General features: G+C 36.3%; 1 protein-coding gene across 6 annotated transcripts in view; it reads right to left on the bottom strand.

Annotated features, from left to right (window-relative positions):
- Window positions 1-6749: 6749 nt before the first annotated feature.
- Window positions 6750-23483, bottom strand: part of IL1RAP (interleukin 1 receptor accessory protein) — a 161943-nt gene continuing 145209 nt past the window's right edge. For 2 of the 6 annotated variants that reach the window (XM_070072368.2, XM_008266655.5), the window contains 2 exons: window positions 23188-23331; window positions 11855-12721 (listed from right to left, as the gene is read on the bottom strand). In XM_070072368.2, coding sequence (XP_069928469.2) covers window positions 12003-12721; window positions 23188-23331 — 863 coding nt within the window. In that variant the 3' untranslated portion in view covers window positions 11855-12002. Of the gene's footprint in view, window positions 7284-11427; window positions 12722-16215; window positions 19933-23187; window positions 23332-23483 lie in introns of those variants that run through there. The other 4 variants (XR_011388002.2, XM_070072366.2, XM_070072367.2 and 1 more) reach the window with 4 other exon arrangements.

Here is a 23483-nt window from a genome sequence, read left to right on the forward strand (position 1 = left end):
ATAAGAAATGCTATGAGTAATTTAATAGGAAAGAATTTATTCTCTAGTGGTAGCACTGGAAAAATGATATGTTAAGTAAACCTTGAGAATTGCATGTGAGGTATATAGAACAGTTTTCTCAGACAGTGACAGTTTGGACTTGGTCATACTGATGGAAAAGTATTCAAGAAACACTAATTCCTCTAGTTGGAATGCTGAGTGAATACCAGTGAAATTCATAAAGTTCCTGGAAAATGGAATTAAATGATAAATTTATTTTGGTACAAAAATTTGATATATATATATATAGTTTATCATAATATATATTTCTATGGACATTTGTGAACATCCATGATATTTTCAAAGTAACATGAAAATATTATGTTTCATTTTATATAAACTTTTAAATTATATTCATATATGGGAATATTTATGCAGCCTGAGGCTACATATTAGAGTGGCCTTAAAACAAGGTAAAACAAACTGAAACAACTTTATTTAGTATTAAGAAAGATGACCCAGTCTGTGTGATGTCAAGCATTGTAATAGTTGTTGTATTCACTAGTAGTAGTGATTTGATGATGAGTATAGAGTGCTTGTGAAAGACTAAGACTGGAGTCATCAAGGGAAACTAGAAAGCACTTATGAAAGGTGGTGAGTCTTGAACTGTAGCAGTTATGATCAGCATGGAGCAAGCTGTAGTATGTCTAAGATAAGACAGCAAAAGTTTACTGGCTGATGGAAGACAGTGCAGAGTATTTGGAAGCATGAATCTTTTAATCAATATAGTACCTAATTTTATTGTTCCAATATCATTTAGATTTTGAGGCAGTAAACAGGTTTAATGTTTTTTTTCTGCTTGCATTCATTAGCCAGAAATACTGTGAGGCACACTCTAGGTAGCAGTATTTATCACAGTTTAGTGTTCATCATTTTGAGACTATTTAACAGCAAGATCATAGTCAGAACATCTGCCAATGAGCCTGATGCTTATTCCAGCATCAGCTATTACTGCAGATAAACAGGAGAGGAGCATTGACGGACATCCTTAATGTGAGGGTGGCAACAAGGACAAACACAGCCCAGCTGGAGCTCTTTCCACTTTTACTTGGTTGTGGATCATTTGTCCTTAAGTAACATCAAGGGGGAAACTGAAGGTGCAGGATGTTGTGTTGGGAGCCCCCGGATTCCAATACTGAAATAAATCTTATGTACTGATGAGCAAAAGCCTAAAATGATGAGTTTACTAAATACTGTATTTTTTGATGCAGGGATGATGAAACAAAGAAGGAAGAGGAGGGCACTTGCAAATCTGCCTAGGGAAAGTTTAATAACTTTGGAAACATTTGATATGAGCCTCAAGTAATGTAAGTGCTCTTATATGGAGAGGGAAGAAGTAGGCATTGTAAGCAGAAGGAACATCAGCAAAGGCATATGAGCTATGAAAGTAGACAGTGGGTCAGGAAGTGGAGCACGCATTACATATGTAGCATAAATTCCTGGGATTCCTGGGGAGATGGAGGCTAAAGGAATTTTGAAAGACTTGTGGACAAGAACTTGTCTCATTATGAGTGGAATAGAGGAGAGATATGTGAGATTGGGTTTGATTTCATACACTCAACTAGCATGTAGTATACTTACAGAAAATTCCAAAATTTTTAGATATATGATTTGGAGTAAGTATGAAGGTGTTGTGTATTGTTCAATAAAATATACAAAAAAGGCTCTCTTCACTATTATTACACCATTCCCCAGAATATCAGAGAAAGAAGGTAAATGGTGATCCTTCAATTGTTTTAGTGGGTGAGTATTTCTCTGTTTGTGCCTTGATCAAGGTCTCATAACAAAAGAAATATAATTTGGATTAGAACTCATATTTCCTAACTCCTGTTCAAAACCAGTCTCTATTTATTTGGTTTGGTAACATGAAATATATAGACATGCATGAACAATAGGAAGGTTTCTATGGGTAAGAGTTAAGGGCACAAATTCGTTAGGAAGACAAAAAGTGGTATGGGCGTTTCTCTCAGTGATAAAGCCTGTGTCCCACTGCATCCCACATCAAACTGTTTTGGGTCTGCTTCCTGTTTTCAGTTTGCTGCTGATGCAGCTCCTGGGAGGTAATAGTAAAGACTGAAGTTGTTTGATCTCCGCCACTCACTTGAGAGACCTGGTTTGAGTTCTAGGTTCCCAACTTCAGCCAGACCCATCCCCATCATTGTGGGCATTTGAACAGTGAACCAGTTAATGGGAGTGCTCTTTCTCATTCTCTCTCCCTTTCTTACATACATAAGTCAATAACTATTCTTTAAGATTTTATTTATTTATTTGAGAGCCATAGTTACACACAGAAAAGGGAGAGACAGGGAGAAAGGTCTTCCATCCACTTGTTGACTCCCCAAATGACTGTAATGCCTAGAGCTGCGCTGATCTGAAGCCAAAAGCCAGCAACTTCTTCCAACTCTCCCACATGGATGCAGGTGCCCAAGTACTTGGGCCATCTTCCACGGCTTTCCCAGGCTATAGCAGAGAGCTTGATGAGAAGTGAAGCAACTGGGACTTGAACTAGCACCTACATGGGATGCCAGCACTGCAGGCAGAGGCTTAACCTACTATGCTACAGCACAGGTCCCTAATAAGTAATTATTTTTTAAAAAAGAAAACAAAATGTATCTTTTTTCCTATCTAAATTACAAGCCAGTTAACTTGGATCTTGATGTTAAAATTTGTTTAGTGAAATTCAAGCCATTGGAATATGAACAGGTTCCAGGTAGACAAAACACATAGTCTCAGAGCTACTAGACCCAGTGACAGAAAATAAGAACCTAAGTTTAGCTTTACAAATGAGAAATATATGTTACAACAAGTAGACCTAAATATATAGAATATGTGTTTCAGAATCATTTGAGAAGAATACTCAGACTTCTAAAAAATATTCTTTCTGATATCATGGGACACTGAATATGTGTGTGTGTGTGTGTTCATGTGTATGAGAGTTTATATGGAAAAGTGAGGGGATTTTTTAAGTATTCCATGAAATCAAACATCATACATATCCTACATAATTTTTAGTTTAACCTCATTTATTTTGGGGGAACAAAAGTCTGAAACACGGAGAATAAAAATGATTGCAATATTAACATTTAACCATTTCAGTTCAGAGCTAAGATGAGAACATGAATTATTTCAAAGAAGTGAATCAAATGCTCATTTTTCCCTTCAGTGGCTGTGTTTTGGAATAATCACTTTCAGTCTCTCTAGAGGTAACACTGGAATAAAGCTCATATTTCAGTACCAAGTCCCCAGACCAAGACTGTGATCCTCTCCAACTTCCAGCACCTTTCTTTTCTTTTCATCAACTAAAATAGAACCACAGTGAAAATGAGAGAATGAGTAGCAGACAGAGTGTGGTGGTGATGGTGGGAAGTGGAGAGAGAGAGACAGAGAGGGAGAGGGAGAGGGAGAGGGAGAGGGAGAGGGAGAGGGAGAGGGATAAGGAGAGAGGGAGAGAAGGATACTGGAGCTTCACAGTATAGAATTCTTCCTTATTCTACAATCTCTTACCAGGCAAAAACTTATCCTGGACAAAAAAGAGAGCATTCATTTGCCTGATAGTCCCACTATAGCCAGTTAGGTTACCAGGTTAGGGATGAAGTTAGGAAGGGTGAGGACACTTCACTTTTATTTTCTGGACCTCAGTTTATTCAACTGAAAAAATAATTGGCTATGTTACTATGATGACTTTAAAATACATTCACAGATTCTTTGAAATTCCTCCATTCAAGTGGTAGGGCTGAATTCTCCAGCTCTTGAATTTGGGCTGAACTTATGGACTAATTTCTAACAAATAGGATGTTGCAGAAGTGATAGTGTGTCTGAGAAATTTGGGTTATTAATGGCTCTGTGGATTTCCAGGTTCAGTCTTTTGGATCTCTTGTTCTGGGATAAGGAAGCTAATATGCATATCCTCAAACAGCCCGATATGGAGGTTCTTATGACAAGGAACTGAGGTTTCCTACCAGCTTCCATAGGCCTATACTTGCAAGTGTATCCTCCACCTCAGGTGTACCAGAACCCTAGCCTGCAGTTTGACAGTCTGGTCATTCACAGCTAAGGCTCTTCCATATTTCTGAACCACAGGAACTGTACATTAATAGGCTTCTTAAAGGATAACTTGTTCATAGCAACAGACAACAGTTATTTCAACTAATTTTTAGTTTTTCAGAGTTTTCTTGATTATTTTCAACCTTTATGGTAATTTAATACTTTAATTTATGTTCCCTAAATTTGAGGTATCAAAGATTATACCTGGATCATGTGATATGGATGTTTAGTAAGTTTACGGGCTTCATTTAAATGTCTTCACTGGGGACAGCGCTGTGGTGTGGTGGGTTGATGCCCTGGCCTGAAGCGCTGGCATCCCATATGGGCGCTGGTTTGAGACCCAGCTGCTCCACTTCTGATCCAGCTCTCAACTGTGGCTTGGGAAAGCAGTAGAGGATGGTCCAAGTCCTTGGGCCCCTGCACCTGCATGGGAGATCTGGGAGTGGCTCCTGGCTCCTGGCTCCTGGCTTTGGATCAGCGCAGCTCCGGCAGTTGCGGCCAAATGGGGAGTGAACCATTGGATGGAGGACCTCTCCCTCTCTCTCTCTCTCTCTCTCTCTCTGCCTCTCCTCTCTCTGTGTAACTCTGACTTTCAAATAAATAAAAAAAAAAAATCTCTTCACTGTTCCTAGGTTTCTTGGGTAACAAAACATTGATAATAATTATAGTACCATTACCAAAGATATACTTTATAGATTTTAGACATTCATATTTATTATATAATTTTTTCTTTACAACAATCCAATGAGGGAGTTTCTATATTATTTGCATTTGAAATATGTAGAAACTGAAGATTTGTTAGCAGAATTATGTAATTGAAAGTAACGCAGTCATTCAAAGAATAGTCTGATTCATATCTTTTACTCCAACTTAATATTTTTATACTTTTAACAAGAGTACTTATAATAATAAACCACCTAACTTTATTCCCTAAACCCTAACATCTATGCCACATGTTTATCCAGTCTCATTTCAGGGAGTTTTTATACATTCCTTTCTCTTTTACATTACTGATATTTGGAAATGGTAAATGAGCTTTAATTTCTCCTTTGTTATTCTGATTCTCATTAGAGGTCATTTCATAGTCTTTGTACAAAAGCAAGGCATTTTATCATATTTGGTTTGTCTTATTTAGGATGACTAATGGCAGGAAAGTAATAAATACTAGGATCATGGGATCTTTTAGCTACCCAGTTCAGTAGCTACAGAATTTCTTTCATTTTATTATGCTTATTTTGCTATTTGCTATTTTATATAATTTCATAAAAGATGTTAAAATAAAGAATCCAAGTCTCAATGTTTAGCAATTCATTCAAGCTTTGAACTTTATGAAAATAATATTATCTTCAAGATAAGGATTTATTTTTACATTTTAATCAGTTTTACAATAAATCATTAAAATTTTCACTGAAAAATTTGTAAAAATTTTCAAGGTACAAAAGCAGTTCAGTTGTTTTGGAAGATTTAGTAGTTTGGGGTAGGTCCAGGCCTGTGCAATTTTTAAAATATGGTATTCAATTCTAGGTAAGAACTACTGACTCAGATATCTCAAAGTATTGTACAAAATAAAAAATGAATTGCAAACATGTGACACAGTTTATGAGGATAGAAATGAAATGAAGCTTTTGTGTATGCTTTTTTTGTGAAATAAAAATAAATGCATAGAAGAGTTTGTCTCTTAATTTTTTTTCTAAATAAAGTACTGGAGTATTAAAATCCCAATCACCAAGTTTAGATAAAAGTAGCTCAAGATCTGGTTTCAGAGTTGATTTAGAATCTTTCTGTTTTCTTTCCATGAACACATTTTCAAGGATTTTTTTCTTTCCACTTCAGTATTTGTAAATGTATGAACTGCCCAAAGGAAAAACATTGTTAATGATTCTAAAAAGGATTTTGAATGTATCAGAAATCTGGCTGTAACAAGAAATAAAACTCTTTCTTGTTCAGCATTATAATTTACTAACATAGCTCAAGACTCATGAACCCTAATTTTTATCAACCTAAAGAACTCTCTCTCATGATCAACTGATACTGAACACATTAGAGAAGTCATATAAAATTTTAAATCTTTAATATCAACCGAATCCAATTCATAGTGTGAACAGATGCACAGTGAGCAGACTTCATAACATCCCACTAACATTGGTCTCATAATTCATCTGAGCTTTAGTATGTTCAATTTGAATTCTCTGTTTAGCTCTTCAGATAAATGGATCAAGTGATGCTTTCTAATGATCATGTTACATGCTCTGCTGTGTTTTAAATGTCTTCAATTCTTCTGAGGCTCCTTGGATATTCAAATTAAAACGGCTCATTTACAAAGAATTTGAGCATCACAGCCAGAGAACTAACTAAAACTGCTGAAGGGAAAGTAATCAAATACAGCCGCTTTCAAATTTTCAGGCACGCTTCCTCCTTATCAGAAGCTGTAGTATCATATATTCCTTCAACAACTTTTCTTTGGGCAACATTTATGAACAATTTCTACTATTTTCTTTGTGATTTTTTTCCTGATACCTTGGTACACTGAGGTGGGATGTTAGAGTAAAGTCATTCTAAACTTCCTTCATCAAAAGTGTACCCTGTATCGCGGTTTGAAGGCATCATGCCTCTTCACATTCTCAGTATCTCATTCTTGTCTCATTTGTAAAAAAAAGACAATGCTGTGTGTTCACCAAGTTTCATTTTATTTTGCTCTTCCCATGGAAACAGAAAGATTGTATTTTTTAGCTTTCTCTGTAAGTGTATCAGGACTTTGGAGCTGTTTGAGCCAATAAATTTTAAATTTTAAACGAAAGAAATGGGTGCTATATTTAAACTGAAGCATAAAATAAAAGAAAGCCACACAGTTCAGATGGGAAACTGCAAAGAGTAAGTCCCAATGCTGGGCATGTGGTATAAATAATAAGGCTTGTTACATGAAGCTACTGAAATACTGGGATTATTTGTAAGCGCAACATAGCTTATCTTAACTCTGTTTAATATGCTAGATGACTATAGCTTTCCCATAAGGTCCCAAATGTCAGTGTTTGATAATTCATATATTTTGCATTTATACTCTACTAACCACTCTATTCAACTGTCTTCTTGTGCTGAGGCAACTCCAAGGGCTAAACATGCCCTGCATTTTCATCTATTGCCTGTATACCCTTTGTTATACTGATGATTCGTAGTCTTCCTTGACTGGAGAAAATCAGAGCCTATAAGGAGTTAAAGAAAGATAACAATTAATGGTTCTTAAACATTTTGAACATCAGAATCACTAGGGAAGTTAATTCAAAGTGCAAATCTTCCCCATTTTAGAGATTCTCATTCTGTTAATCTTGGATTGGGTGAAGTACACATTTTAATATACACCCCAAAGGCTTCTAATGTGAATGCATCAAGAAATATACTTTAAAAGCTTGGAAAAGGCTCTAAGACTTTTCCAGGGCCAGTGCTGCGGCATAGGAGGTAAAGCCGCTGCCTGTGGCGCCAGCATCCCATATGGATGCTGGTGGTTTGAGTATTGGCTGCTCCTCTTCCAATCCAGCTCTTTCCTGTGGCCTGTGGCCTGGGAAAGCAGTAGAAGATGGCCCAAGTTGTTGGACCCCTGCACACGCATGGGAGACCTGGAAGAATCTCCTGGCTCCTGGCTTCGGATCGGTGCAGCTCTGGCCGCTGTGACCATTTGGGGAGTGAACCAGTAGATGGAACACCTTTCTCTCTGTCTCTCCCTCTTTCTGTCTGTAACTCTACCTTTCAAATAAATAAATCTTTTTTTTTTTTTAAAAAGACTTTCCTTACACCTTGAATTATAATCTATAAAATATGAGAAATATTTTGAAGAGTTACCATAGAGAAAGTTTTCCAAGTCGGACCCATAGAATATCTTATTTAAATTCTCAAGGCACAATTTAAAAATGCCAACTCCTAGACAATGCCCAGCTCCTAATGAATCAGCCCTAAGGGCAAGGGTATATCCTTGGATTTTCATTGTAAGATGCCCCCTAAGTGATTCTTAGATGCACGAAAGTTTAAAACCATGGTTATATGACTTGTTTGTTCTGTGCATACCTTTATAATTGCTTCCATTTTTTATTTGAACAGGAATTCTATTTTTTTCTGAACAGGAATACTAGTTTTCCTGTGCACCTCAAATCTTCAAACAGGAATTTAATATAATATAATTATAATTTGTAATAGTTCTAAGAAGAGATAACTCTAGTACTCACAGTGTCTAGCATAACTTCCGGAAAAATAAATAAAATTAATTTTTCAAAATAAATGGTGAATGTATTTCTTAGAAAGAATACAAATAGGCTGGCGCCGCGGCTCAATAGGCTAATCCTCCGCCTTGCGGCGCCAGCACACCGGGTTCTAGTCCTGGTCGGGGCACCGGATTCTGTCCCGGTTGCCCCTCTTCCAGGCCAGCTCTCTGCTGTGTCCAGGGAGTGCAGTGGAGGATGGCCCAAGTGTTTGGGCCCTGCACCCTGTGGGAGACCAGGATAAGCACCTGGCTCCTGCCATCGGATCAGCGCGGTGTGCCGGCCGCAGCGCGCTGGCGTGGCAGCCATTGGTGGGTGAACCAACGGCAAAAGGAAGACCTTTCTCTCTGTCTCTTCCTCTCACTGTCCACTCTGCCTGTCAAAAAATTAAAAAAAAAAAAAACAAGATTACAAATAATTAATTTATCTTGAAAAAATTATGGTAAAATTATAGTCTATAGGCTATAGAAATGATTATGCATTTTAAATACTTTAAAAGGTTATAAAAATGAACACATAATATAACATGATAAGGTCAAATGATACATCAGACAACATAATACTGAATTTGTTGTGTATGGCTTTATGTGAACTGCTTTTTAAATTATAGCATGTTTCCAGTGAAATAGTCCCATTAAGGTGATTTGTAATAGAAATATAACTACCTAATCTTATAGGGATCATTCTAGAACAAGCACTGGTCAAGTATTGGAAAAATAAATTAGAAGTCCAACTCTATTACCAATTAGATGAATGTCATTAGGAAAGTCACTTAACCTGGACAATATAACCCTGTTTATACTGCTTTAGGATATTTCATAACAGTAAAATAATAATACGTATGAAATAAATTAGTAGCATATAATTTAATGCTCACAGCATCCATGAGATTAACAAATTATCTCCATTTTGAGTAGCAAGAGATAGATGTGTACATAGGGAGACCCTGGTCAAACTATGGTCAAACAGATAAGAGAGAAGCAGAATTTTAAAATCTATAAAGTATGTATCTAAATAGGTAATTTCTTATGTAATGATATATCCATTTAACCTATGGTTGTATCATTTCAATTATAATCACTTATGGCCAATGAGAAAGTTTTCTTTCTTATCATTTGCCTTGTTGAATTACATGACTCAAAATATCACATTCAATTGTGGCATATCTGGTCACAAAATAATAACAACCTTTAAGCCTTTCTCCATGCAGTAAAAGCACAGCCCATTACCTTTGAACCCTGTAGAGCTAGTACCAAAATTTATGGCTTTATACTGCTTAAACTATACTTATTTTGTCTAATGAAATTAATATTGACTAAAATTTGGCTTTGGGATAATCAAAATTATCCATAATCAGAGCTTGTATTTAATTTCAATGTCTTTGCCACTAGTTCCTTAAGAAAATATATAATAAATGTTGTAAGTAATTTCTCAATATTTCTAGGGCTATTTTACAGTTTGGGACACCATGTCAATAACAAATAAGACCAATTATGACTAGCAGCCTTTCCTTCCCTAGAATTTAGAGCCATTTACGTTAGCTGCTGTTAAAGTAGAGAGAATCTATTGCCTGCCAAGTTAAGATCCTTGAACATACATCAAGGATGTTTTACCTTTCTGTAAAGAAGAGATATAATATAGAGCAAGGTATTTGATTGTATTGTAATTTTTTCCTGGCTACTAAAGTAGATGGTCTGTCATTCCCAAATTACAAGCTCATTATGGGCCCATATCTCCGCATTTTCAGTTTTTTATCTTCTTGATTCAACAGGAGAAGGATCTCTGTTTCCTTTTCCAAGAGGGATGGTGTCATAATACTGCTTTTTTTCCATACTACTCATTCTCGATTAGTGCGCGGGAGGCTACCACTCCTAAGACCATACAGAGCTCTGTAGCAGTCAGTGCTAATGGGGTGAAGGAGGAAGTTATGTTTGACACAGTCTCTTTTTTCACTATGCCCCTGTTCAGGAGCAACAAGTTTTATGCTTTGAATTTTCTTACAGTAAGCACAATACGCAGGGGATTTACAAGAAGATGGAAACACACTACCTGTTAGCTTTTCCCCCTCTGATGGAGGGTTAAGTCATATCAGTTCTGGTCTGAGGCCCACATGTCTTCAATTCAGGGAGGAGATAAACCTCCCCCATCATGTCCTCAAGACTAGTGTATGTTCTCCCCAGTTTCTACTATAGGCAGGAGCTCTTGAATCTCCATTTGGACATATGTTCTTTGGCTGAATATCTTAGACTAATGGCCCTTAGTAGGAGTATGTACCACAAATGTGCTTAACTTGGTTCTTCTTATTTTTTTTCTAAGTTTAAGCTATTCCATAACTGACAGCATACATAAAAAAAAAATCTGGATTTTCAGAGGCTCTGGAAGAAACAGGGCAATCTGGCAACACAGGTGCTAAATCAGTGGCAACAACCAAATGGGGCTGATTAAAGCTGCCTTCTTTTTAAAGAAATGTGAGAATACTTCAAAAAGTTCACAAAAATGGAATTAAAAGATGTTTATATTGCAGCATGAAAATTTTGAAATCCATGCATACTTTCTCATAATATGGATTTCCCATTAAACTTTTGAAGATCCCATATATTTGTCCCAGACTTGAAATCAAATGGCATGTGCCTTTTATGTTTTTGTGAAATTATTTACAGAAAAAAATACTTACCAATGCCTATATTCCTGTGCATATTGGTATTACAGACCATGTATATTATACTTATATATGACTTCTTTTCTCTTCTTTCTTACCTTCTGATCCTTGTAAGCACTTGTATTTACTACAGTTTCTCACAATCCTGAATGGGAAGAAGGTTTTCAGGCACTAAACTCTAGCCTATGAGCTGTCAGTTTCATAGTAATAAAATCTTTGCATGAATTTTCACTTTATCTTAAAATCTCTAACTCCCCTCTGATCCATTTCCAGGTCATTCTTAATACACACTAGAAGTAAACTAAAGACTCATCTCAGATCTCCTGGATGCTAAACCATATTTTGATTTTCTGAAATGCAATATTTTGAGATATGAATATAAAAGTCACACAAAGTAGAAGGGAGATGAAAGGCAAAAATATGTTAGTACTAGTGAAGTGACATAAAAATATAACTTTATTAATGCTAACAACATCAGGAAGCTTAGAGAACATTAGTTTACAGTGAGGCAGAGTACACCAAGTATCCCTGGATGGATATTTTTGGTTCTTTGGGGGAAAATGTGCTGTAGATTTTTCTGTTGAGCTTTGTCCTACAGCCTCCACCAGAACCTGTTCCTCTCCAGGATGCTTCCTTGGGAAATTTACCCTGTTAGTGTTGTAGCCAAAGTACACCAGACTGGCTCACACATGAGACTGATTAGCAAACTCAAAGAAATATTTAAATTCTCTGCACACTTTTAAACCACTGGGCAAGACAGAGGATCAGACTTTAGGCAACTTACACATACTGACCTTCTAGGGCCCAAGAAGAGTGTGCTCTTCTGAGGCCATTAGAGGCAAGAACTCTGGATTCAGGTCCTTCAGGTCTTTTGTCTCCTAGAAATAAATAGTTTTTAAAAATCAATAAAGGGACACAAATCTGATAGTCCGCTAGATGATAAAAAGGTCAGTTATTCCCATAGGTTCATGACATATGTTGATAGAGCAGCCACCACCCACCGCACACCGTCATTATAGGATATAAAAGTCATTGTTATTGGATAAATCCGTGAAATGGTGAAGAGCAAGGGCTGAGATCCGGGGAACAGGGGGTTCCAATCTGGTGCCATTTTGTATCCATTGAGTTTCTGACTCTTGGGGAACAGGCTTACAAAGGTGTGTCTCCCACTGGGGCTGGGTATGAATCTCTGCCCGACTCTTGCTCTTTTGGTGGCTTTCTCCTTCACAGTAGGTGACACAGCAGCGACAGGCTGCAGAGGGCTTCCCTCGGTGCTTGGACACTGTGTCTGAGGCTGGAGGAGCATCTGCAGCCCTCTCTGAGCTCTGCAGTTCTGGGGGCTCTTTCAAACGACTTCTCCTTCTTTGAACATGATCCAGACTGATGTCAGACTGGGAAGAGCAGCTCTCATTCCAGCCAGAACTGGCACTCAGACTTCTCAGGGGAAGAGCCAACCGCAAGGCTTTCCAGAATTTGGAGCCAGAATGTTTGGACTTTTCTCCCTTCCAGGTCACAAAAGAAACAGATTCCTTCAGCTGCAAGATGCTTGGGTGTGGCTGCTCAAGGGGGCGATACTCGACCACAATGAGCTTTGTGGCAATGGAGTTCTGGCACATGACACCAAGTTTGAACTCCAGCATGCTGATGCTCTTTTCTGTCACATAGTCTGGACTCAGGACAACAATCATCCTTCGGCTCCTCTGAATGAAATCAAAAACTGCTTCCACTGTATCTACAGGAAAATAGAAAAAAAATAGCATAGTGTCTAGTAAAAGCTTCCCAGTTAATCACGTCCATCCTACAAAGGATGGGAAATGAATAAATATTTAAGAATACAGGATCTCAGTGCTCCATGATATACCGAGGCAAGAAATGTCATCTACAATCTATATCCACTCTTTCTAGTGGTTGCTAAGGATCTTTACCCTCATGGATGAAGATGGGACTCTCTACTGCAGACTTTCCTTGCTTCAGCTGTCCCTTTCTTGAATTAATTATTCTTTACCATCAAAAACAAACAAATATAGATGGAGAATTAAATTAATTACTTCAAAAGGCAGCGAATTTGAGCTCTGCATGTAAATTATTTCTTGTTTTGAACTCTTCAATCCAGCAAGCTATATTTGGTGATCTCAGATTTGATGTCTTCAAGTGTTTGAAATACTGGACAATTATTGTGGTATCACTGTATGTTTTCTTACTGTCAAATTGAATAACTTCATAAATTTTCTCTTGTTCCATATATAACATGTCTTCAAGTCCCCTCCACTCTTCGATCACTTTCTTCTGAATAATATTCAGCTTATATATATATATATATATATATATATATATATAAATACATATATGTGTGTGTGCAGGTGTGTCTCTCCTAATGGTAGTATACTCAACAGGAATAAACATTCTATCACAGTCTGACCAGTGCAAAGCTCCTCCCAGGATCCCCAGTTTTATGTCTTGATTGATATTTAAGATTTTTGGAAATGACATCAAACAATATGTAGTACTAACCCTGTTGTCAACTAAAATTCTCTCTCCTTATCCTTTCTGTGTGAAGAATTCGCCTGATAATTGATTAAAGGCACAACAATAACAACAGCTAAGGATCAGTCAATTAGTTAAGACTTCTGGCAAAACATTCAATTCTAATGCTACTGACATGGATTTGGACTGGCCCCAAAGGAAGTTCTTTAAATTAATAGAGTGCTTAACTCACCATGGTGTTTAGGAACTTAGGCAATGCAATTATCTGAAGAGAAAGAATTCTAGGTAGTAAATCTTAACCATTGACAACTCAGAAAGCAGGTGTCAGCTTTAGAATGAGGCTGAGTACCTATCTGTTAGAGTCAAGGCAGAAACAATTATGGAGAGACTTTTTACCCTATGGAAATAAGGTAAAACTGTAATTAATTTGTTCTGTATGAACTTCTCAGTGAATGAGGAAACTTAGTTTCTTACCAGATTGACTCTTTCTAATTAGTGGATTTGATATGAGTTGAAATGGAAGTCAGAAAACATATGTGCTCAATTTTGGAGTTTTGACTGGCTTCAACAAGAGTATAAAAATGTTCTAGAGAATTTTTTGTTTTGTTGTTTAATGATAAATCTACATTTTCGTTTGTCTTCAGAGATCATATCTGTGTGTGTGTGTGTATGTGTGTTTGAGTGAGCATATGTGTATTGATAATTTATTTGTACCCTCTAGTCCTTCTCAGAATCTTCTGGAAAATATCACAAATTAAAGAGGATGAGAGTGGAAATCTGCTTCTCTTGGCTCATGAGGCATGTTAAATAAGCTTAAGGTAACTAAGGTAACATGATTAGCTTCCCAACAAAGGGAACTTACACAAATTGTGTTTGTGTGTGTGCAGTGCTGTATTTCAACTTGGTCATAGAAAATGGTCTTTCCATTGACTATACCACTATTGAAACATTTTCTTAGATCCACTAAAAATGTTTACAGCCTGTGTTTATTCATTTCTTTCTTTCTTTTTATTGGTACTCCTACAAAGTGAGAGATTTACATTTGAATAGCAGCAATGCTAAATATAGATAAAAGTGGTGAAATCCCAGACACTGAGGAATGAATGTAAGAGATACTTGTCAGATCGGGTTTGGACTGTATGTAGGGGTCTTCAAGTTATATTTCAAAGGCATTTGCCTCTTTTGTGGCATTTTTTTCTGAATATTTTGCGTTATCAAAATTCATATTTTTGAGGGTAAGAGTATTTTTTATGCTAAGGTATATTTGGGGGATAGTTCCATTTGTTAGATTGCTTATTCTGTTTTGGCTCAAAAATGAGGTATGGTTATATAGTAAACAAAACCAGTTTTCTTTTGTGGTATTAAACTTATTTTGTAGTCATATTTTCTGGTCTATAACTCTCCTTTGAAAGTCAAAATTTCCCTGGAATTCACCTAGAAGAAAACTAGGGCTGTAATTTTGTTCTTTTGTTAGAATAAAGAATGGGCCTGTGTCTCAGTGTTCCTCTTAAAGCTGGAACCTCGTGAAAAGGGAGTACCTTGCTGGAAGAAGTATCTGAATCCAAATCTTGGTTTCTCTTTGAAATCTCTGTTTTCATCTTAATATCTTTGGGTTATTTTGTTGTTTGAATCTTCATATCTTTGAACCTGAATTCATCCTTCAATAAAATGCATATGATGGCAGCAAACTTAAGGAGATGGTAGACAAATTAGAGATACTTTTATACAAATGCCTAGCACACAGTAGACATTTGAATAAATCAATTTGAGTAAATTATCACTCAATATCTAGTAGAGGCAATATTAAAATACTATACAGGCTAATGTATATTGATTCAATATCAATTCCTAAATTTAGAACAGCAACTTAATATGTGAATATATGTGAGTAATTTGGATATAAAAAATCTATTCAGTTTAAGATAGATGGGGACAAAAAATACTTCTGAAACATTCAATCCCCTACACCATTGCTAAAGTTACCTGGTATTACTTGAGTAGAAATAGAGAAATAAGACCACATGAATGTATCTCTCGTACCATACCATGAATTTAGAGTGAATGACCTAGTGACATTATCAAGCAACTACAGAAAATATCCTGAGTTTTAACAAGTCAATAGTAGCCACACACACATGATGCTACAAAATGTTGGCCACTATTCTGTTCTCAGAGGTAATTTAATTATGTTCAGGATTGAAAATTATTTCAGACACACCACTAAGAGATGCAAATTGTCAACTAGTAATACAGGGTATTAATTTTCTCAACTCATTCCAAAGAAACAGCTTTGCTGTTGCATTAAACCAATAAAAGGTAAGAGATTACTGTAAGCTACCCAATTTCAAAGTTGAATTAAAAGGAATAGGCTTCTTTGTTTTAAGAGAATCACTCTCATTCTCTTCTCTTCTTTGTTCTCTGTCTCTGTATCATCGATCTATACTTTATCTATCTATCCTTTATCTATCTATCTGTCATCTATCCATATCTATCTGTAATCCATCTATCTCTTTACGCACACACACACACATACACAGTTCACCCTAGTTTGCTGAAACTACTTAAGTGGTTTTATCACTCACCTGTAAAGAAAATGTTCTTGATTTGAAGTTATAATGTTTCACAGATTTCTGTCAGAAATAAACTTAGCTAGTGTAATTTATTAAATTCCTTTTGTAAGTGTAATTATTAACTTTTATTCTTACATGATAATAAAGACATAAAAACATGCACAAAATAAAATTCAAAGCTGAAAATAAATGGTTTATTTTAAAAATAGGTAAATTTACAAATCAGATGAAAAATGGAATATACAAAAGTTCATGAATTAAATTAAAAAGGTAATCCTTAAATATTAAAACCTGTGTATAGAAAATGGATAGTTAATAAGTGATTTTTTATTTTCCAATACAATGGAGTGTTTTTTATTAGAATCCTAAATCATCTATGTTACAATACAAAAGAGAATCAAATAAATTTTATATCACGGTCTTTTGTTAACCTGGGTACAGAAGGTCTTACAGAAGATACCCAAAATCATTGTTTTTGTTTTGTTTTGTTTTTAGTGAGACGTGATTTGTTATTGCACTCTAAATTACAAGGATGTTTCCCTCATCAAATGCTCTGTATTTGACATGTCCTGGAGAATAAAAAGTACCATCAAATAAATTTCTTTAGGATGAGCCATTTCACTTAGATCTGATATACTTTATAAAATAAAGTTTGGAAAATTTCAGTATCAAAGGCAGCAATATAAATAGGAAAAAAAAATAAGGAGTTTCTAAGGGCACCCAACAGCATTTGGGATAAATAGGGAATCCAAAAGTGCAAAGAATGCAGTACTGGCAAGAGACTGGCCCCTACAACCCACTACCTAAAGCTTATGTAAGAATTGATGTCCAGTTTATTTGGAGTCCGCACTCCTGTAATCTTCTGAGAAGTGTTAATAGAGGGAATAGCTGTGATTTGTAACAAGGAAAAGAATGAATAAGGCTAAAAAATTATATCTGAGAGTGATTCTACATCATTGTTTTATAGTCAAGAATCCAAAGGTGAAGCTTTTCTCAATTTAAACAATCAATAACTTTCATATGTGGAAATGATTTATTATGGACTTTAGTATTTTTTTTTTTTTTTTTTTTTTTTTTTTTTGACAGGCAGAGTGGACAGTGAGAGAGAGAGACAGAGAGAGAAAGGTCTTCCTTTGCCGCTGGTTCACCCTCCAATGGCCGCCGCTGCAGCCGGCGCACCGCGCTGATCCTGGCAGGAGCCAGGAGCCAGGTGCTTTTCCTGGTCTCCCATGGGGTGCAGGGCCCAAGCACCTGGGCCATCCTCCACTGCACTCCCTGGCCATAGCAGAGAGCTGGCCTGGAAGAGGGGCAACCGGGACAGAATCCGGCGCCCCAACCGGGACTAGAACCCGGTGTGCCGGCGCCGCAAGGTGGAGGATTAGCCTATTGAGCCACGGCGCCGGCTGACTTTAGTATTGATGGAGGACACTTAAATGTGGGAAGCAATCTAAGATTTGCTTATCAACACTTGTACTACTGGGATAGGGTTTCTTTAAATTATGATTTATTGTGCTTTTTTAGGATACTGAGACTTACATATATGTATATTTATTTTACTTTTAACTCAACAGTCTAAATTGATGGGCAGTGAGATTAACATAACTTAGTTTCTAAATGTGTTTCCTGGGAATAGAGTATAAAATCAATTAATATCAGAGACTGGCTACTGCTTAACAGTGACCATGGAAGCTCCATGCACAAGAGATTCCACTGTAACCAAAGTCAACTGTAGTAGTAGTAAGTTATTTGTACTAACAAGAGAAGGCAAGTAATAATGACAAGTACCACTCTGCCAAATGTGAATTTACAAATAATATTAATGTACCAAAAACATTGACACAAAAGCATTACAGTAAAAACATAACAACTGGACAAATGTTCCAGTGGTTTGCCATATAGTACTGATGGCTGTTATTATATATATATATACATACACACATACATACACACACACACTCATAAATGAAGGTACGTAAAATAATCCATGGGAAAAAAAAAACAGAAATAAAATGTAAGTTTTTTGGTGCAAAAATTTTGAAATCTATGCATAGTTTTTTCTTAACAGCATTTTCCACAAACTTTTTAAAGTACTCTCATATAATTCATGTGACAGGATAATGTGTACATATATATATATATACACACATATACTCATATATATGCACACATATGTGCACACTTTATATACGCATATCCACACAAATGTATAGAAGTTTCATATGTGTGGATATATACACATATATACATGTATATATATATAAAATCTACATGTAACATATATTTACCACTCTGTAATCTTTGCACTTAGCTTTAACTTTTCCAAGTCTTGCAAACAATAAAATTTTACTTAAACAAAAACAAGTTTCATGGAGAATGACTTTTCAGACTGATTTAACTGGGGCAATGTTTGACCTATACTGGTACATAAATTATGGGAAATATAACTAATTCTCTGAGACTGGTAATGCTAAAAGCAATACTCAAGGTTGCTAAGTCTAACCTCCACACTTTACAAGGAAGAGGCAAAAACAAGTGAGGAGGGGCCAGTTTCCTAATATTCACATTAGAAAGGCTAGGATTAAAAGGCAAATCACCAAACACCCTGTAACGTGTATTTCCACAGGACAAAATAATTTCTGAAAGCATTCTGCTGTTATATCACTCTCCATTACCACCATTAGAAGAAGCTTTCTTTCAGAATGAATCAAATATGGAGTCACCTGCAAAATCTGTTTTTTTTTTCTCATTGGATCTGCACACTTTGAATAACTGATACAAGTAAATAGGGAGATGGAATGATAAATATAGATTGATCTGAAGACAATCAGGAATTTACTATAATAAAACAATAATCATGATGTATTTTTCAAATTTACAAATATGATGTCAATTACCTGAGATGAGGGTAAAGGTGATACAGTGGGCAAAAATGCAGCACACTTTTCAAGTCAATTATAAGAAGCATTTTCAGTTACACTGCTTTATCCCATTCTAAATGGGTGATGGTGTGGGGGTGTACTGTGCAACTGAATGAGCCAGTGCGTTTGTTCATTCTGCTAAGCTCAAATAAATGCAAGCCCTGATTTTCTTGTTAATGAACAAGTAAAAATAAAAGAAAAAGAAATACTTGGAAACTCATAATGCCCCTGTTCAACAATGTCATATCTTAAAGGGATCTATATTTAAATCCATGGGTAAGGCTGATTCATAATATTAAGATTTTTTTTTTGAAGTAGGGAAATACACGAATACAGACAGAGGATGCAAAAGGGGAAATCCACATCAACCAAGTCTTTGCCTGCAAAGAACATGATGATCTCAAAGTCTGGTGACAGGCTATTGACAACATATTCTAAACTTTAGTATTGCCTGAGAAGCAGAACAGCCAGCCCTGTCCATAGCATCCTGAATTGATCCCTATGGAAAAGCTTAGACAGAATTTTTTTCTGCCTATGCAACCACAAACTGGGAATGAAGAGTGATTCTTCCTTCCTGGAGTACACTTTGTCCTTTGTCCCCTTTCATACGTTTTTCAAGGATGAATAGGAAAGACCCTGCTCATCACTGCTACACCGCCTGGGACTTTTCTTCACTGGCATGGCCACCTGTAGCTGCTTCCAGAACCTGCCCTGTGGATATTTGGATTTCTCCCCCTTCCATTTAATGACCGTGAGCACCGTCTTAGCCCTCTTCAGCTCTTTCACCTTCGTCTCCTTCACAGCTTTGTACTGTACTAAAATGACGTTGATGTTGCCCCGAGAGGCCATATTTTCTAGGCCAGCCTTGAGCTCCAGGAGGGCTTGGGTTCCCTGGAGCACGTAGTTGGGGCTTAGGACAACCAGGAGTCGTCTGCTTTTCTGAATGAAGCTCAAGGTCTCATCTGTGACAACTGAGAAAGAAAACACCATGGAAATTAGTGTTGGCCAAGAACTCCCCAAGAGCATGGGGTTTGAGGAGCAAATGTAGGGAATTAGGGTAACAGCCTGAGAATAGAGGTGTATCTTTTTACCAGCAACAATTTGAACAACTTAATGCTTAGATACAATCATGCTCTCACTAAACACAACTCTTCTTGGGGAAAATGGAAGTATTCACTTGCATTCCACCCCAGAAAGAATCCCAACAGACAAACAGCGAAAATGTGTTATATTGCATGAAATTCATCTTCAAAAGCATTATTTGAAATATGAAGAAGAGATGTGTTGGACTCAAGTCAGTTTCTTCGAACTATGTGGTATGTTATGGCCCAGCCAAACCAGCTTTTGAGTCCTTTCTGCCCAAGGTTACTCATATATAAACTATTTCCAAAAATGCATAAAAAGATATTCATTAGAAGTCACAATACTCCATTTTTGGCAACACAGGACAATAGTGATAGAAATCTTTATTTTTTGAAAGTCCCTTTCTGTTCTTGGACTCTTCCCTAAATCAAACTGATGTCACTATGTCATTGGAACAGTATCTTTAAAAAGTCCAGGCATTGGATGGCATTTGGTTAGCAAAACATTCTCAACTCAGTTTTCTCTTTCTGCTCTAAAGCCCAAATTACCTCTGAACCTCTCTCTAAAATTCTATGAATACTATGGAAGCATGCATCTAGGCAGCTGCAAGCTGATGTGTCTGCTTTTGCAAATAAGCAAATGCTTTCTGCAAGTAAAAAGAAGAAAAAGCAGGGAAAATGGAAACATGGTGTAATTTTATTCTAATGTCAAGAGCTTTAATTAATTCCTGTCACTATATTCTTGATGCCAATCCATCTCCTCACAGTTGCATATTGAAGATTGTATAATCTTCTACCTGGGGCTCAGAGTTACCAGCTTCAGGTAATGCACTGGAGTTGTGGAAAATCTATACCACGGCTTGCCATACCAGTCTTATGCTTCACAGGTATAGAAGCTGTAGGGAAGCACTTGCAATTAAATCCTAGAATGGGCTGCCTGGAGGAGAATCTAGGAATAAGGATTTGTATTCTACAAGAAGTGTCACAGGAAGCTGACCACGTGTAAGCATAGCAAGAGATCCAGAGGCAAAGAGGATTAAGAGAAGATGGAAGAACACAAAAGAATACAAGGGCCAGCTATCCAAAGAAAAACGCAAGGGTAATCATGTAGAACTTGACCTCTTCAGAGGATTTTTCACTCATATTGGAGGATTCTAGCTACGTATATACTATGTATATTTACACAACTTTTTCCACAGTAGTATATGTTGAATGGCTGTATGAATTAATAATGGACAAAAAATACTCAGGAGATTTGAGTGTGATTCGTCCTTTACCTCTATAGTTAAGTCATCATTGCCTAGCAAATTTATACTGAGCAAGGTATCATCTGTAGAAAATAAGCATTATGGACTTTTGGATGGCTATGATTATAAAGTGATCAAACTAATTAAAACTGAACATAAAATCTTGTCTATTTTGTATCTCAATTATTCATGGATTTTTTTAAATGATAAACAGGTGATTAAGGTAAACAGGATTTTAAGCGAAGAAGATTAGTTTGTCATTCTTAAGGTTAAACATATATATATTTCAACAGTGAAGGGTTTAATAGTAGGTATAGAGATGTTACTGATGTGTTTTATTAAAAGAATTGAAAAGGAGAGAATGGTCCAACATGGGAAGCAGTCCATAAAGCAGACTCATAGGATGACAATCTCTTTAAACAGCATTCTGACCTCAGAAACAGCCCTTAAGGCATTCTGGTCTGGCTGGAATGCCCATGAGAGCATTTCAGGCATGCAAAGCCAAGATACTGTGGCAAAAATGTCTGACATGAAGGGTCTCTGTGTGAGAGACCCCAGTGGAAAGAAGTGGCCATCAAAAAAGAATGATGTACTTTCCTCTGAAGGGAGGATAGAATGTCCACTTTGCTTATGGAGTTATCTAAATATGATGGAGACTGTGGATTCAAAAGGATTCCATAGCCTTGGCAGCTCATGTCAAGAGCCTTGGGTGATCATTGACATCATACATAAGAGTGTTAACTGTTAAATTTACAACAGGAATAACTGTATACCACTGTACACTTACTTCCCGTGTAGGACTTCAGTCTTTAATGAGTTATATTATGAGAATTAATTGTAAAACTTGTTCTCAGGGTTTTTTTTTTGTGCATGGGTGTGCAAACTGTTGAAATCTTTACTTAGTATAGAGTTAGTCTTCTGCATATAAAGTTAATTGAAAATGAATCCTAATGGAGAATGAGACTGGGAATAGGAGAGGGAGGAAGAGGTGGATAGGAGTGGGGGTGGGAAGGTGGGTATGGTAGGAAGAGTTACTATATTCCTAAAGTTGTACTTATGAAATTTGTACTCATTAACTAAAAGATTTCTTTGTTAAAAAATTTTAAAAAGAAATTAGTAAAAAAAAAAGACTGAAATGGACCATTATTTTGTGTGTTTATGTGTGAACCCAAAAAGAAGAGATGTGCTATGATTTTAAAACATTCAGCATTTCAGGTTTCATTTTTTTAACCACTAGAATACCCTGGTCTTCGTAAAATTTTCAATTATATCTCAAAAGTATAAGCTAACAGAGAGGAAGAAATGGACACAAAGAAAGTGGAATCTGAGGAAGGATAGCTTGCCAGTAAATGAAAGAAAGGAAAAGGAAATAAGCAAAGGACAAAAGGCAACAGAATACTCTAGTTATTACCAGAGAGTAATATAATGGAAAATTCCACACACTCTCAGTTGCAACTCAACTTTAGAGAAACTAAGTTAAACCTCATTTTCTGTAAATAATAATAATAATAATAATAATGTTTTTAAATATTAAGTCTTTATAAAACTGTAGGCAAACCAATTCAGGCCAGTCTAAACCTAAAAATCTAAGTGTGAGTAAATGGGATGTTTAAAGGTATGGCTTTAATAGAGCTCAAATCCACTGTACATATATAAATTTTGGACTTGGTAATCTTGAGGACTACCAAGAAAGGCAAATATTTGAGCACCTTAAACTGAGTTGAATACTGTACATCTTACATTGCACTTTTGCTCCTAGAGAAGTCTGTTACTTCAAAGAGTTGGACATTAAATATATAAAGTTGCCAATAGAAAGCTAAGACTCTCCCACATAGATCAAGGCTGATCTCCTTTGCTTTTTAAGGAGGCACCATTTGGACTCATCTGAAATACCTACTTCCCCCAGGAAGGCTGTCTCTGTCAAAGATGCACAACTTATATCCAAATTCATTCTCTAAAACTCCACGGAGAGTCAGTAAAACAAATTCCTCTTCTTCAGCATTCCTTGCATAGGATACATAAATATCATACTCCTTCCCATCTATGGAAAGAACACAGATACAATATGGATTAGCATATACAAGATGAAAAAATACAACATAAATTAGGAAAGTAACTCAATAGTATTGCATTTTTCTTAAATGAAACTTTTGCGTATTAGATGTGCCCTTTTTTTTTTTTTTACATATATGA

The sequence above is a fragment of the Oryctolagus cuniculus genome, chromosome 4 (assembly GCF_051225735.1).
Source record: "Oryctolagus cuniculus isolate XC-2025 breed Fujian yellow rabbit chromosome 4, ASM5122573v1, whole genome shotgun sequence".
Classification (NCBI taxonomy): domain Eukaryota; kingdom Metazoa; phylum Chordata; class Mammalia; order Lagomorpha; family Leporidae; genus Oryctolagus; species Oryctolagus cuniculus.